The following is a 17,139-nucleotide window of genomic DNA, read 5'->3' on the forward strand; positions in this document are numbered from 1 at the left end:
TTAGGTTTTTTCATCCAGAGTTCCTCTCCTATAATGCAACTCACCACGTGTATAGGTATTACCTGACCCTCTTCCCAATGCCCAGTGGAAATAGCACAAGAAATTCTAATACTCTGGCTAGCACTATTTTTCTGAGTAATAAAGTCCTTTACCTCTGAACCCTGAGTCACAATCTTTTGTTAGTATTCATGAAAGCCTGGTAGGCTAACTTGCTATCTTACAAATAGGGTAAAACCCCAGACTCTTTATAATTTTTGAAAATATCGATTACAATTTTATGTGGACACTCTGCATAATCTTACAAATGAAAGAATATGGTCAGTTTATCCATTTTAAATATGACTTTCATCAAGAGTTTTGATGGCACTTCAGTTGTACAGATAACTGATTTTTGATGAATGACAGTAAATGCCTTATCTTATGAGCATAGATTTTCATATGTATGTACCTGTGTATGTCTGTATCTGTTTGTGGGTAAATATCTGGTACGCTGAACTGAATAATTACAGTTTAACTGTAGCCTTCAGAAGCAGTATAATAATATCCAACACTTATGGAGAGCTTGCTTTATACCTGGTATTGATCTAAATGCATTTTGTATATTAACTCGTTTAAGTGACTCATATTTGGTTTTAAGTCCATATTTCTTTTCAGGTAATTAAACAAGCAAATTTTGCATATAAGGTAAAAGATACATGGCAAATAAAACTTTGTCATTAAGTTTATTTCAGAAATTAGGTAGTATTCATATTTTGAATTAATACATTTTACTAATACAGCCAAATAGGTTGCTATTAATTATGTTTGAATTGCCATGAACCAAGTCTCATACAGATAAACTTACATTTTTGGAAATCTTTTAGGGTCAGGATTAAAATTTAAATGCATTTTAATTTTTTTTTTTTTTTGGTAAAGTAAGGCTAGCATTTGAAATACAGACATTTTATAAACATCTTTCAGAAGATTTGGAGATTTTGATTTGTGTTCCTTTTTTGCTGGAAATTTCAATTGCATCCTTAAGTGGCTGAAATGAAGATAAAATATTTGGCATTGGTTAACAAATTATTATTTAGATTTGACTGGACACCATAATTCATCCATGCATCAGTGTACATACTTTTAGAGTACAGTAAGTATTTTATACTCTGGAAGGTTTATTATCATGATTTGACCAGTTCCTTCAGGAAAAAAGATTTTGGCCAATATCTTCTTACCTCATATTTAGCAAGTTGGTCCAAGTCCCACTGACACATAGTTTCTAATACTTGTGTTTAGTATTCTTCTATATGTGTCTGATAATCTTCATAAGTGGATTTCTACTCATTTCTGAGAGTACACTGTCCATCATATCTTGTATTTAACATGGACTCTGATAATATTTTACTTAGACGTGTTATGTCTCAAGACAAATATGCCATCACCAACTTTTGACTATTTTCCTTTTACTTGACTTAGAAACATAAAAATCATTTGTGCAATAACAATAAAAATCATCAGCTTCTTATGTCCACAGGACATCATGAAACTTTCCCAAAATTCTGCCATTTAATTTTAATATACGTCTACTTACTTTTAGACTTTTTAGTTGGTAGCATGGAAAACAGACTGCAAAATTATGGTAGCTCTGAAAACTTGACACTATTTCTAGAGGTGCAGAATCTTGACTTTTGGCTTTAAGAGCAGAAAATTCCTGAAGCTTCTCACTATTCCATTCAAATTAGGTGCAAAATATACTGTACTACCCATGCTATACATGGTGTTAAATGTAACTATTATGTATGCCTACATGTGTGCATGTGTTTATTCCCTATGTATTCAATGCTAAAAGATAGGTTTTTTAGTATTGTGCTTGAAATGATACCAAAATTAATATAACTTATTGATTATAGAATTTAATATGCACTTAAAAAGCAGAAATCATTCATATTTAGAAGTAAATAAAATTATTAACTAATGACCTTTAGTCATTAGTTCTTACAACAAGCATGTGTGTATTTTTAAATAGGCCAAATTTATGTTCCCTTTATATTACATATCACAATGAGCTAGTCTATGGCTGTAAGATATATCTTTTCATCATGGTTTTACCAGAGACCAACTGTGTGATTGATATGGAAAAAGTTTTATTATGGGAATTAGACCTTATACAATCATGAGAGCTGGTGAAGAACTCTATGGAAGGCTACTGCCTGAGACAGGTAGTGGGCGTGAAGTTGTTGTAGGTAACTACAGTTGTTCATGTTTATAGAAGAAAAGCCGAACATGAAGTAGGAAGAGCAAGGACAACTGAGACCCACAATCACAAACTAGGACCATAGTGTCTTTTACTACCTCTAACTTTCTTTGGGTCGATTTGGGTGACTTAAAGAAGAAACTGATGTCTTTTGTCATGGAGCTATACAAGTATCAGGACTCAGTCTTGTAGAAACTAACAAATGAGATTTGGTGGAAGCCAGAGGACCTGGAGGCCCAGGTACTGCCCCACGCTAACAACGTGGCCAGCAGATCAGAACAACCTGGGGAGTGTAATGGTTGCAGCTTAATTTATACCTCCCAAATCTCATGCAGATTTTGTTGATAGCCAGCCTAAACCAACCTATAGAAAAGGGAATTTGAGGAAATATTTTTCCAGCTTATTTCATTTGGCACAGTACAATTCTGCCACAGCTATTGACTAACGCACGCTGTATTTGCTGTTGTATTGAGAAAATGAATTCTGGCATTTTTACTGCTTTGATAACAAGAGTGATTATAATTTATAAGTCTTCACTGCCAGAGGACTAGGATTTCATAGAAATTCTATTAAACAAAATGCAATTGCCCTTGGTAGCAGAAATGGGCACAGAGTAATACTCAAAACCAATTTTGTTAAATCTATCTCTGTTTAGCACCAAGTATAGGCTTAAACTCTATTAACTACATCCTTATAAAGAATGAACTATTCATAATGGAGCTCTTGTCGTAATTAGTGAAATGGCATAATATGTAGAAGAGTGTGAGAGTTAAGCAGTCATAGAAATATCCAAACAATAGTGAAGTTTAATTATTTTAAGAATTGGATAACCAGTTACCTATCAATTAATAAGTGCTAGTCATCATGTTAAGTAATTTACATGAATATATCATTAATCTCATTTTTACTTGAGGAGACTCAGGCTCAGAGATTCTAAGTAACTTTGTTATAGTCACACAGCAAATGGAAAATGCCTGAATAATTTTAACCCATGTCTAACTGACTTTAAAGCAGTGGTTCCCCAATCTTTTTGGCACCGGGGACTGGTTTCATGGAAGACAATTTTTTCACAGGCCAAAAAGGGGATGGTTTTGGGGTGAAACTGTTCCACCAAAGATCATCATATATTAATTAGATTCTCACAAGGAGACCTCAACCTAGATCCCTTGTATGCGCAGTTCATAAAGTGTTCACGCTCCTACGAGAATCTAATGCGGCAGCTGATCAGACAGAAGGCGGAGCTCAGGCAGTAGTGCTGGCCGGCCTGCTGCTCACCTCCTGCTGTGCAGCCTGTTCTTAACAGGCCGCTGACTGGTACCAGTCTGCCTGGGGGTTGGGGACCCCTGCTCTAAATTGTAAGACTGAGATACAAGTAACTACCCTAATTTCTGTTTTACCATTATGAAATTGTTCGTTTTGTCCTACATGTTTTTTCTTAAAGTTTTTGAGAATGCCTTTTCAAATGCAAATATCCTTCAATAAGTAACATCTTTACTACATATCACTAAACATAAATAAATTTAAAAATTCCAAATTTCTGAAATTTAAATGTGTGCATAAGTTATTTCTACAAGTTGATATATACATACGGTTTGCATACAAATATCCACATATATGTGCATATTTGGGAAGATTATGATGTATGGACGATATTTGAAGAAATAGTAAAATTGTGCCAGAAAAAAATGAAATTTGTAAAATTTCCTTTTTAATATCTAATTCTGTACAAAGCAGAAGATCCAAAGTTGGCTGACAGGTGACAAAATTCTGTTACCATATATGTTCTGATGGTGAAAATATTTTAAGCAACGGTAAATTTAAGTATCTTGTAACCAAGCATCAGGTTGCCTCCAATTACCCACTTTCTTTTTAATGTTTGTATTACTCCATTAGGGCTACCACAATAAAGTGGCACAGACTGGGTTGCCAAAACAGCAGAAATTTATGTTCTAGTTCTGGAGGCTAGAAGTCCAAGTTCAAGGTGTAAGCAGGGTTGAGTTCCTCTGAGCCTCCTCTCTTTGGCTTGCAGATGACTGTCCTCTTGCTGCCTCTTCACATGGTCCTTCCTCTGTGCACTCATGCCCCTGATGTCTCCTTATGTATCCAAGTTTCTTCTTCTTATAAAGACACCAGCCAGTTTGGATTAGGGTCTAGACTAAGGGCCTCATTTTAACTTAGTCACCTCCTTAAAGACCCTAATCCCCAAATAGAGTCATATTCCCAGATGGTAGAGATTAGAGCTTCAAGATATAAATTTTGAGAAAATGGAGTTCAGCTTATAACAGAGTCTCACAACTCTGGTTTGATAATTCATTTACCCTATGGGCATTTGACTTCTTTTCAAACCTTTTTATATTGTAAAAGTTCTTTCTTTCCGAATGTTCTACTTTTTAATCTCCTTTTAAAGCAACTAAACTTGGTCATGAAAAAAAGAAAGAAAATGAAAAGAGTGTACATGTGAAATATGCCACAGGCACTTGGATTTGAATAAGTGATACATCAGTGTCTATGTCACAAACACTAAACTTGATTAGGGTCTTCAATTATTATAAGATGTATTAAGATAATATTTTATATAATAACTATAAAACAGACTTCAGTACTTTGGACATTAAAGACTCCAACAAAAATTAATTTTTGATATTAGGCAAGACGGGGTAGAAAGGAGGTAGATGTGAATGAAATCAAGCATTCCTCTAAAATATGGGCTCAGTTTTTCTGTGTTTCCCTAAGGCTACATCTCACGTGCAATTAAAGATGCAGTTCATCTCTCTTTTATGTGTAATGATTTCTGTTATGGTAAAGGCATGTATGTTAGAATTAAATATGCCAAATAATTTTGTCCACAATAAATTCCTTTACATTGGTTACATGTAAACCAATGACTTAGTTGCATTAAGGCATGAACACTAAATATTCAGCACCTTGCATAAAATTGGAAACCACAGAATATCATTTTTGAAATCAGGGTGAGGATTGTGAGTACTTCATAATTTTCCTGGTTCAGTAGGAAACATATTTATGTAGATTTCCCAGAATATTTTTAATTGTCTGCATTTATTGCAATATGAGGTGAAGAAAGGTTATGCTAGGTACATATAATGGACCACAATCAAATCATGCAAATGAATGGCACACATCCTGATGAATCAGAGTGATAGTATAATATAAAAGAAAACATAAGCCTAAAAATAGATATCATAAGCTTCTATGGTCCACACAGAATTTCAAAGTGAATTTTTTGAACTCCTTTAAATAAAAGAAAATCACAGCGGTCAGCTTTTGCTAATAGCATGGTCTATAGTGCCTATGTGTATAATCATTTTGAACATGTTTGAAGGTTTCAAGTAATTTGAAAGAAAAATGTTTATAGAATCTTGAACAATATTTCTAGGACTTCAAAACAAATAGTCAATCTGGAGGGGAAAGAGCAGTCAAATTGGGCACTTAACTGAAATGAGCATTTAAGTAAAATAATTTGGGAGCCTTGTACAGAGAGTCTTCATTTAGTTTAATCATATAATTCAAGCCACTTTAAAAGTTGTTTTTCAGTTATCATAGGTTTAATGGGGATATAGTTCAATTATTATGAATATGCCTACATACCAAAATAACTGGCTATATATAATGGTAACTTTGTTGTGTTAGTTGAGTCAGTATTATTTCAAATCTCTAAAAATTATAAAAGCATTGATGTGGAAAGTTCAGTTCATTTTATTATGGCATATTCTAAATACTGAAGGTAAAAATGCCTCCCAAAATGGACAGAACTGCCTATTCATCACTTAAAAAGATGAATGTTAAAAAATTCCAAGCCACAAATTCAACATTAGAAGGCGAATATTATAATTATAACATGGTTTATATTTTAGTTTTATTAGATAAGCCTCTTTGGAGAAGAGATTTCTAACCTTTAGTGAATAGTGAAGTATTAAACACAATTATGGATGATCGGATTACAGCTGTAATAGCACAATGTTAAAAGAAAAAAAAAAAGACTAAACATTATTGCCAGATAAGTGTGGAAAAGCTTAAATAGAGGAAGGGATAAAGTGAGTGACAGGAACAATCTCACGGATTACTGCTTTGGCACGAAGATTCCGGTATTCAGCTAGCTTGCCAAATAAATTGACCAGAGAAAAAGAAAGTCAACAGATTAACTTCAGGAATTAAGCTTATTAATGGGTTTTCAGGCAGAAATGTATCCACCCATCGTGATAGGAAAAGGTTTCCTTTGCTTTCCCAGCTGCTAGATTATGCACCAAAATATTTCTACATAAACTATCGATGGGATAGAAGCATTTTTTTCTTCTTTTTGCATGAATTCTCACTGACCTGAGTCAATGTTATATGCTACCCATTCATTTTGGACTGATTTATAGTTGAGCCAGAACAAGTTGTTTGATTTAATCATGAACTGAATATATTTGAATAGAGATTGTTCACGTTCACAAGTCTTCTCTCCTTTTCTCTTCGCTTACTTAGAGTAAAATTTAACTGCTCCATCCAGAATTTAAGAACATGCAAGGAGGTAATTGGAATTGGAGGTAAATCATATTCTTTTGTAGAAAGTATAATTATCGGAAGTTAGTTAAAAACACCTCAATTCTGTTTAATTTTCATGCATGGAGCAGTTGTTTTGACAGATGGATGGACTTTATTTTTGTAACCGTCCAGGAAAAGTCTGCGTAACACAGTCTAATCAGTGCTTCATATCTGCAATGTTTGTTTTTGAATCACTGTGCTTTTGGCTCCTGTATCTTTTTCTAGGGGTAGACATTTTCTTCTAAATTTATTTCTCCAGGTAATATCTTTATACATAATTCCTCTATCCATTTGATCTGAAAAGACAAGAGGCCCTTAAAAAAATAAGGGTAAGTGGTTTGTCACTAAGGGTGATGAATCATTACTCCTCAGGTGTGGCCTTGGATTTTACTGGTTTATAACTGCCCTTACTTTTATTTCTAGCTAACAATCTATAACACTGTGGCTCTGGGGAACATTTCAGTAAAATAAGAGGTCAATATGGTTGCCTGACTCTTGGGAAGCCAACTGCCAACTTGTTGCTAAACTTGTCTGTGTTCATCAACTTAAATTCCAAAAAGGATCAAGGTTTGAAAAATGAATTCATTTTGAACTGATTCCACTCTCTTTATTACATTGTAAATCCTCCAGTGCTGAGCAAAGCAGTGCAGTAGTTTAAGGCCAAAAAGTACATTACATTCTGAGTTTTAAGAATCGTCATGGTTCAAGAAAAGGTCAGAAACACTCTTCTTCTGTCTCCCTAGAGCAGAAATGTGTGAAGTGTGTTTCCTTTTTCTGCCACGCTTCCTTCTTTTTTAGAGGAATGTCCAAGCTGCTTCCAAATAAAATGAATATCCTGTTTTGGAACACTCGAAAACCTTGGCAGCAACAAGATAGAGAATGAAGGCAAATGAATGACAGGATTGATACTCTTTTATGTAGGTTTTCTGTTAAGAACAAATCCTTACTAACAATGTCTCTGTCAAGTTTTTGCTTCTTCTCTGTCCAGTTCTTTTAATGCACTTTCCTCCTCCATTGTTTTCGATGAGTCTCCTCTCAATTATTTTTAACCAAATTTGAAAGTATTTCCTTCCATTCCTTTGTTTCATTTCAAGCATCTTTATATCCTCTAAGCCCAAGAAATTTCTCTCCCTTCTATTTGCATCAACCTTCACTTCCAAAATAATATTGAGCTTGCCCCCAGGGCATGGTAACGGTACAACCTGCTGCCAACTGGGAGAGTTCAGTGGGGAAATGAAGGGAATCATTCCAGGCCTTAGGCCAATAGGGTGGGTCTAGTTGCTTTGTAACACAGACAGATTCCCGTTATCAGCACTCTAGGTAGAATCCTTTGCCAGGTTTCACAGCTTTGGTCCTGTGATTGATTTTGTTCCAACAGCTCTGTAGGGGAATTATTGTCATATTATAGTGGTTCCTCTTTAGTAGTTAATAGAGAACAAATTAAAATTATGATATTCAGTGGAGCCCAATTTCATAGTTAGCAAGAACCTTGAGAGTTTTTCAGTCATTAATTACAATCTGCTAGTTTCCTTGGAAGGACAGATGTAGTCACTATAAATTGCTAGTCAGTTATTCAATCTATAAGAGATAAAGAGCCCACAAATTATGGGACATTATGATTCATAACAGTTGCAGAGGTGACATGAACCTTTGTTTTGTTCACAAGTCTTCTTACTGGTAAAATATGTTTTTCCTTTTTTATTATGGAGAAGTAAGTTCACTGTCATATTTCTAAGGAGGCACTTAGGTGATACTGATAGGACTGAAAAATTGGGGTTTGTGGAAAAGATTGCATGCATGTCTTTAAAGGCATGGCATGCAAACTGAAATCTTGTTCTTTTCTAGAATGAAAAAGACATCCATCTGGGTCTGCCACTATTATTTATTAGAATATCTGTTTGCTTACCAATATGTACACAGCCAATTTCTTGGTTTCAGCATATGGTGCTGGAACTGGTTATTTCTAATCTTGAATACTATAATATTGAGCCCACAATCAGAGATGATAATCTTTATATAAAAGTAGAGTATGTGGCCACCTACGTGTTTCAAAGTAAACATTTTCCTGAAAATGGCTTCTTTGCAAATGACTGAATTTTTTTTAAGAATACAGATAAATCCTTTGGGAAAGGCCCATGAATGCCTGGTTTGTAAATGAGTTTATCAGATGTTTCCCTTTCTACAGCCTCTTTCCTCTGCCCAAGCCTTCATGCCCTATTCTCTTGGGGAAGGAGGAGAGACTCTTACAGAATGGAGAGCTTGTTGCTAAGAGTAGTGGAAGTTAAGTTATATCTGTTTCATAGTTTTACCCCTAAGAGGTACCCTATTTAAGTGAAACATGGATGAGATCTACATACCTTTTAAGCTAGGAAATTTTTCCTCATAACAACTTGCAAGATCAATTTATTTCAGAGAGTAATTTTATACATTGTAATGCCTTACCAGACAAAAGAAAGACTTAGGATCTGTGTAGCAAAACAGTGGAAGAAATTATGTTTATTTTAGTTACCCCCAAAGTACTCAGCATATGTTAGGAAAGCATGAGAGAGGAGTCATAACTAGAAACTTTCGCATTTTACTTTAAATAGGCCACATTCATTTTTAGGGCAATGTATTTTAGGGTCATCATCAGGTTTCATCCTAGAAAAATAAGTGATAATAGACAGCAATTATTTGAATTTAAATATCAATTAATCTGCTTAAATTTGGTTGCCTGATCCTTCTTTTCTGGGGGCAATGGAATTAAGATAAAAATAATCAGCTGCAAATATAGAATACAGATGTCATTTGGAAATGTACTCAAATAATTTTACCACCTCAGTTGTAAGCTCCAACTGACTACATAAAGCACTCTGAACTTTCACTTGAAAAGTGGCAAGTCATAGAGAATGACTTTGGGAGTGTGGAAACACACTTAGAAGTGCCAGTAACAACCCAGTCCTGTCATGTGTGCCCACCTTGCTTGTACTGTTGTCCACGCTTGATCCTTAACTGCATTTATAGTTACATATTTGGTTCTTAATTCCAAATGTTTATAGAAAAAAGAAAGTAGATAAGAAAGTCTATAGCCTTTAACAAAATCATTTGAATGCAGTTTTTATTATTTACCATGTGAATACTCATTTGGATATTTCCAAAATGGGTTACTAATGATGTTTAAACTTTATGTTTATTAGAGGGTCATATTATATTATATTTTTGTTTTCTTTTCCTAAAATGGAACTGAAAACTGATTTTTGCAAGTAAATTTTCCCCATCATTTTGTTTGATTAATTCATTAGTTAATCAAGTAATTTGGTGCTCTCCTCATTTCTGGAAAAATCACCTGTGATTATTGATTGTCTAAATTTCTTTTCCACTTTTGTATAAATAAATTAAAAATAGTTTTAATGGAAGACTGATGGAAGGGCATAAAATAATTGTTCTCACCAGAGTAAGAAACTCTATATTTTAATGCATATTATAATATAAGCAAAACAATAGAATAATAAATAAGTCCTTAAAATGTTGTGAAAGGGATGCCAAAAAAAATAAGAAAGAAAACAAAAGACAAATCTGTTCCAGCATGCCTAGCACCCTAGAGGATACCTCAGTCATGCTGATTGCTGAAACTCTTTGGTTTTCCTTTTGTCTTACAGAAAGAATGTGCTAATTTCATCAAGGTACTTAAGACATATAATCAGACTCACTTGTACGCCTGTGGAACGGGGGCTTTTCATCCAATTTGCACCTACATTGAAATTGGACATCATCCTGAGGTAACGCTGGCTTTTAAAAAATTGTATTTGTCCATGACCCCTTTCTATTCAAAATGCTTCATTACTAATTTCTTCAGTTCATTTTGCTTGTGGTTCACTATTCAGTGGGACCTACTTCAAACTCAGATGCTGTTATTAATTTTAATCTGTGAATGCAAAAAGAATGAGAACATTACTCAACAAAAACTAGGGAGCAGGAGGAAGGAAGGAAGAAAGCATTTGTTTTCACCCTGGATTACAGAGTCCAATCCATTTTGCATGTGCAGCAGATGTCAGCAGGCTGAATGTGTGGTGTTTTGTCCTTCATTTGTATGTTGCCAGCCTTCTCCTCCTTTTCCATCCTCAGCCAGAAGTGTCTGCCACCCAGTTGTTTTCTTCTGCCTAGGGATTAAGATAGGATGCCATATATTTGCACAATGATCTGATCTCAAGTTTGACTCACATTATTCACATTTGTATTCTTGCTTGGCTAAGCTTTGATTGTATATTTTTGGTTATTAATTTGGTGGTATGGAAAAGAAAAAAATATGTTTTTTTAAAAAATCTGTCTATTCCTTGTAAAGATGTTTTAGTGAGGAAATTATGTACATTTAAGCAAAAATCAAGATAAAGAAAAAGTTGCTAATGTTGAAAGCAGTTTGGTGAATTTGGCTTATCAATAGCCTTCAATTATAAACCCTCTTGTAATTTTTGGCACAAAATCCTAAGAGGAACAAAAGTGTTCACGTGGTGAGAAAATCATTGGTGACAGAATTTTCTTCAAAACTGGAATTCAAAAATACTCAACAAATAAAGGACTTGTTCTGGAAATATTTCTGATATCCTAAAGATAAGATAAAATTGACCTGGTAGTTACTTCTTTATAACTTAAACTTTAGACTCTCTCCCTAAATTTCATGAAGTGTCCCAAAGTGATACAAATATGTCTTTTGACCCAAATGAATTAGAAATCAAAACAGTTTGTGTTATATCTTCTTTGTGTAAGAAAGCACCTTAGAGATTATATGGTTTCTAGACTAAACACACTTGTTTTTTCTTCTTGATGAACCAGGGAAGACACATTCCCAAGATCTCACCAGTTGCCAGTGGCTCCTCATCATCCTATTTCCCCAACCACATTCTTCCTTCTTCTCTTTTTTATAAGTCCATATGTATAGTATTTATGCTGACAGACTGAAGAATTTTAAGTAAAAAGTAACTTTAGGACAGGCAATTCTAGTGAAGTTGCTTGTTTTACATTGATTAAATTAGGGATAAATTTATGCACATTGTCCTGGAGACCTTGTACACATAATTTGTTTTAGCACCTGATTTAGTCACTCTCTCTTTGCTGTCTTCTCAACCAATTCCTATTGTAATACATCAGTTGTCCTAAAACTTGGGCCCAAGGTGATTGTCTCACTTTTCTATATTCTGAAGATAGCTCTAGAGAACTCCCTCCGCATGATATTGCACTTTTTATATGAGTCATGATATTGCACTTTTTACATGCGTCAGGAATTATGCTCTACATGATTAGCAGTGGAATCAGAAATGCTGACCTTTTTTTTTTTTTTTTTTTTTTTTGTGAGTATGGAGTCTCGCCCTGTTGCCCAGGCTGGAGTGCAGTGGCACAATCTCGGCTCACTGCAACCTCTGCCTCCCAGGTACAAGCAGTTCTCCTGTCTCAGCCTCCCAAGTAGCTGGGATTACAGGTGCAAGCCGACATGCCCGGCTAATTTTTTGTATTTTAGTAGAGACAGGGTTTCACCATGTCGGTCAGGCTGGTCTCGAACTCCTAGCTCAGGCAATCCACCCACCTCAGCCTCCCAAAGTGCTCGGATTACAGGCGTGAGCCACTGCTCCCAGCAGGAATGCTGAACCTTTAGCACAAATTAGCAGAAAGAACCTGGACTTTGGTGTCACATCTAGCTTCAGATCTTGCCCTACAACTTACTAGCTGTGGAGCACTGGAAATATTATTTAACTTCTCTGAGACTCTGTCTCATAACATGCAAGACAAACTAAAAACAATCTTTTGATTCTCAGTGTCTGTATATTTTAAATGCAAGGTTGACTTATTACCTCTAACTGCCTTCCACTGCTCCTAGCACAGTATGACCCATTGCCTTTTTTCTTTTTTTTTTTTTCCTGTAGAAACTCAAGGAGTTTTAATCCCATCATTGTTGAAAGCATATCCTCTAGCCTCAGACTGCAGGACTTGCATTCAACCTCAGCTTGGTACTAGCTGCTTAATCTGGTGCAAATTATTTACCTCCTCTGTATCTAAGTTTCTAAGCTAGAAATTTGTAAGGAAAATGGTCTGTACCTCATACAGTTGTGAAAGTTAAACATTGTCTAATGGATAATGGTGGCTGAAAAAAGTCAATTAATATTAGAAACTATAAATATTTTAAAATGCAAGTCTATACCTTGCATTTTGTATTTTTACATTTTGTATTTAATACAAAATATAAATCTGCATCACAGCCTAAAAGCTGTGTTGCTGTTTTGCTTGCTAGCAATTGTCACTTTGCCCTCTTAAATGTTTCTCACTTCATCAGAGATTGTAAATTATGGCACTGGGTTCTCATGGCTGCCGGGTGATTCTGCACCTCTCCTAACTTCCCCTTTTTAAATGTGAGGCTTACATGATGTTGATGGCCATTTAAATTAAAATGCCGTATGCTATTCTTGCATTTTTATCATTTTCCTGAAATGTTGATTTTTGAAGTTGAGATTTTAATAGAGTTAACAGTCTAGTTCCTCTTCCACTCATCAACTACTCATTGCTGCTGTATGGGTGGGCAGCTGGGGAAATGAAGAGGTACAGGTTCTGGAGCCAGGCCATTTACCAGGATTTCCTCTACCCAAATAGCCAATATACAAAGCTTCCCGTCCGAGCATTCTGAGGTGGGAGATTGAAATGCAAGTATTTTCCTGAGACTCTGAAACTCACAGCCTTTGAGAGAGGTCCTCCTTCAGAAGCTCAGTGATTTTGATTTGCATGATAACTATAGATTGTGAAATACTGTTCCAGACTATTTAGGGGATCAGAAGTAAGATGATTATGCAATTACCTGGGGAATTTGAAGCAGTCTAGACAGTCAATCTATGAAATTCTGGAAAAGATATTATCAATACAGGTTGTCTAGACTACATCAAATTTAATTTTCAATGCTTAAGCTGCCTTAAGAGAGAATCTGCTTTAAATTCATCTTTATTATACTTAAAACACTACCCTTGGATTTAAACTGTTATGCTGTTGGTGAAGTTGAAAAAAAGAGACAGTGTATACTTCTACTATTGGGAGAAGACAGTAATAGAAAGATCGGGAGAGTGAGAAATAAAATAGCAATCGAAACAGAGGCCAGGATTATTGGCTTAGAGTTCATAAACTGTCATAGAGTTTGAATATATCAACTTTTGTTCTCAAGGACAACTTTTCAGATAAAGGACTTATTTTTCTCCTAAATTCTAGTTTAGACATTGTGTGTGTACTTTGCTGTATTACCTGCCCCATGCAATGTGAAATAATGAAAGACGAATCTCCTTTTAAAATTTTGTCTAGACATATTACAAATAATTTTATCATAGAAAAAAAGACATCATTTGTTGTTTTTATTAAGACTTTCATGGACATTTAAACATGCAGTTTTTTCTTTGCAGTGTTCTTCCTTTAAAACAACTTATCATCTTACATTCTGTTTTCAAGAATGTTGAAACTCCATTGTCAGAAAATGACATTATAGACTTATCATCATATATGGCAGAATGTCCCAGAAGTAAAACCCATCACTTTGAAGGAAATCAGGGCTTACTTTCTTATTTAATAGGTTTGGATCTTATAGGAAGAAATTAATGGTTCCTTTAAAGTTATAATACAACCGTTTGCAAAATAACCTTCAGTTTCGTCTTCTAGTTACGAAAACAGACGTCTTTTACTCTTCAGGCATTTTAATAGCAATACAGTCATGCATCGTTTAACAACAGAGATAGAATCTGAGAAATATGTCCTTAGGCTATTTTACTGTTGTGCAAAAATCATAGAGTGTACTTACACCAATCTAGATGGGATAGCCTACTATATACCTAGGCTATATGGTGGAGCCTATTGCTCCTAAGGCTATAAACCTGTACAGCATGTTACTGTACTGAATATTGTAGGCAATGTGTAGCATAATAATAAGTATTTGTTCATCTAAACATATGTAAAGAGAGACAAGGCTTTCCAATGGTATGAGGTCACTATGCAATAAGAATTTTTTAGATCCATTATAATCCTAGGGGCCTACCATCCTACATGCCGTTCATCATTAACCAAAATGTTATGTGTCACCTGACTGTATTTACACTCCTGAATAGCGTATTCCAAAATCTACTTTAGCTGTATCATGAATGCCTCCTGACCACACACAGTATGTCATTGATTGCTGTCTTAAACAGATTTTCTCTTTCCTGTGGTACATTTGGGAATTGGTAGACCTATTAATTAACTCCAGTTCTGTAAGATATGTGTCAATCAATTCTTGGGTATCTTCCAATAACACTTGACACTGCAGAAAACTGCCAGTGAGGTCACATACGTCATACACATGTGTGTGTTTATCATAAAATGCTTGCAGAGTTCATGGAAAAATTGATTTAGAGTTAGAGTACACATGAGTTTGGAGTTTAAGCTCTCAGCATCCATGCCATTGAAATGAAAAGTGTGAGTCATCCTTGAGAGGCAAAATATTCCCAAATGGCTTACAGGATATGGTATTTCCCCTTCAAATTTACATCTGTTAATAAAACAAAGTATGAATTTAGGAGAAGTACAGATTTTCGAAGATGTCTCAGGATGTTTTCTCAAATTCCAAATGGGTCTTTTCTACTTACTGGCAGGAAATCTAAAATAAAAAAAAATAATAAAAAAAAAAGGCAGGCCCAGATGAGAACTGAATTGTATTAACTCTATAAATACTCTCATAATATCATGATTGAGATTTATGATAGAACCAAAGGGACATTAAGAAATGCAATGAGGCTTAATGGCTATCTCTAAGGTCATTTCCACAATGACAACCAATATATCTATATATGAAATAAAATGTTTTGTCTGGTTCTTCCCTTCCACTAGAAATAGGAGTGTGCTCTGATGCAAAACTTTGAATCAATCCTCTTAGTAACAGTGCCCCAGGCCAAAATGTTATTTAAGTACTAGGTAATGCTCTGTCGACTAATTTATACTTCTAATCTAACCCATTCTAGTTGAGTTACTTCTTTCAATTTATTATACTATTTAGTCCAATGAAGAGCAAGTTTATTTCTACGAATTGGTACTGGAACTGAGAAATTCAGATATCTTGGGAAAACAATAAGGAGTTGCTTTTGGGTAGGTGGATTGTCTTTCTGAGATCTTACATTGGAGTCTGTATTTATTTTGTAGCATGCTAGCCTCAGTGAGAAAAGTCGAGATTCATTGGCAACTCAACTGTTCATTGTCTCCGTCAGATGCAGCGTATCCCTCATTTGCACTATGGACCTGAGCCAAATGTGATTAAAGTCCATATATGGTTTCTAGGTTTTTCTATCTTAATCTTTCAATACTTGAATCATGTTGGAAGATAGACTTGTACAAGTTACTATGCTTAATAAAGTACCATCATTTATATTCAAAATTAAATTTTAAAATGATCTGCTGTTTGTACTTGAGGAGAAGCTTTGCAGTTAATAAATTCTGAGATAACAACTCACTAGTGTACTTTTGCTTGGACTGTTAAAGTTCTAAATTCTAAATATTATCAGTAAGACTATTTCTCAAAATTAATAGAACTAGTGCTTAAGTGAGGGAGTAAAGTGACCTAAGTCATACTTTGAAACAATAAAAAAATTTCAAAATGCTAAAAAAAAGATACCAAAATCCAAATGAACATCCTTCACACCCTTAATTAAAACATTTCAATTGAGCGTTTTATATTTTGACTTGATTTCCCTGAATATTTGATATATAAGCACAATAGTTATGAGATTAACATTCATTTATCCTGTACCTCTTGTATGTTCAATTGTAAAGTTTTCTACTGATAATACTTGACAGCTTTTTTTCCCCTAAAAACAGTGACAGATAGAAATAGAAATGTTAGCATTAAATTCTTACCTTGAAGGATATTTAGTTTTGTGTTTTAGCACATATAGCATACCTATTGCCAGGTAAAGTATTTGGACAAATTTAAACAGTTTTTATAAGGCCATATTGGTACAATAATGCCATTCCCAATCACCTATTAAAATAATATATTATCTATAGTACTTTGTTTTTTAGTGTATGTGCTGCCAAAGTGAGCACTATAGTATCTGATTTTTGAATGACTTCTTTATTCACCAGAAATCAATGCAGGTAAGGACTACATCGTATACAGTTAATATTAACCATAAACATGTTTTCCTATTCCTTGTAGACTAATACCTAGTTTGGATCAAAGCTCTTACATTTACTGGGGTGAGACAGTCACTGGAGTTATTTATCTCCTACTTACTCTTTCTCATATATGGGTCCTCTTTTGATTGATTCCCTTACACATATTTCCCATATAATCTACTTTAAGAGGAAATTTCTAGTCATAAAAGCTTCCATTAATT

At 34.6% G+C, this 17,139-nt stretch overlaps 1 protein-coding gene across 18 annotated transcripts in view; it reads left to right on the top strand.

Moving 5' to 3' along the window:
* The window catches only part of SEMA3A (semaphorin 3A), a 541,127-nt gene that overhangs the window by 382,376 nt on the left and 141,612 nt on the right, over positions 1–17,139 (top strand). For all 18 annotated transcript variants that reach the window (XM_063708664.1, XM_055392175.2, XM_063708667.1 and 15 more), the window contains one exon: positions 10,417–10,536. In XM_063708664.1, coding sequence (XP_063564734.1) covers positions 10,417–10,536 — 120 coding nt within the window. The remainder of the gene's footprint in view (positions 1–10,416; positions 10,537–17,139) is intronic.

This window comes from Gorilla gorilla, chromosome 6, assembly GCF_029281585.2.
Source record: "Gorilla gorilla gorilla isolate KB3781 chromosome 6, NHGRI_mGorGor1-v2.1_pri, whole genome shotgun sequence".
In the NCBI taxonomy this organism is placed as follows: domain Eukaryota; kingdom Metazoa; phylum Chordata; class Mammalia; order Primates; family Hominidae; genus Gorilla; species Gorilla gorilla.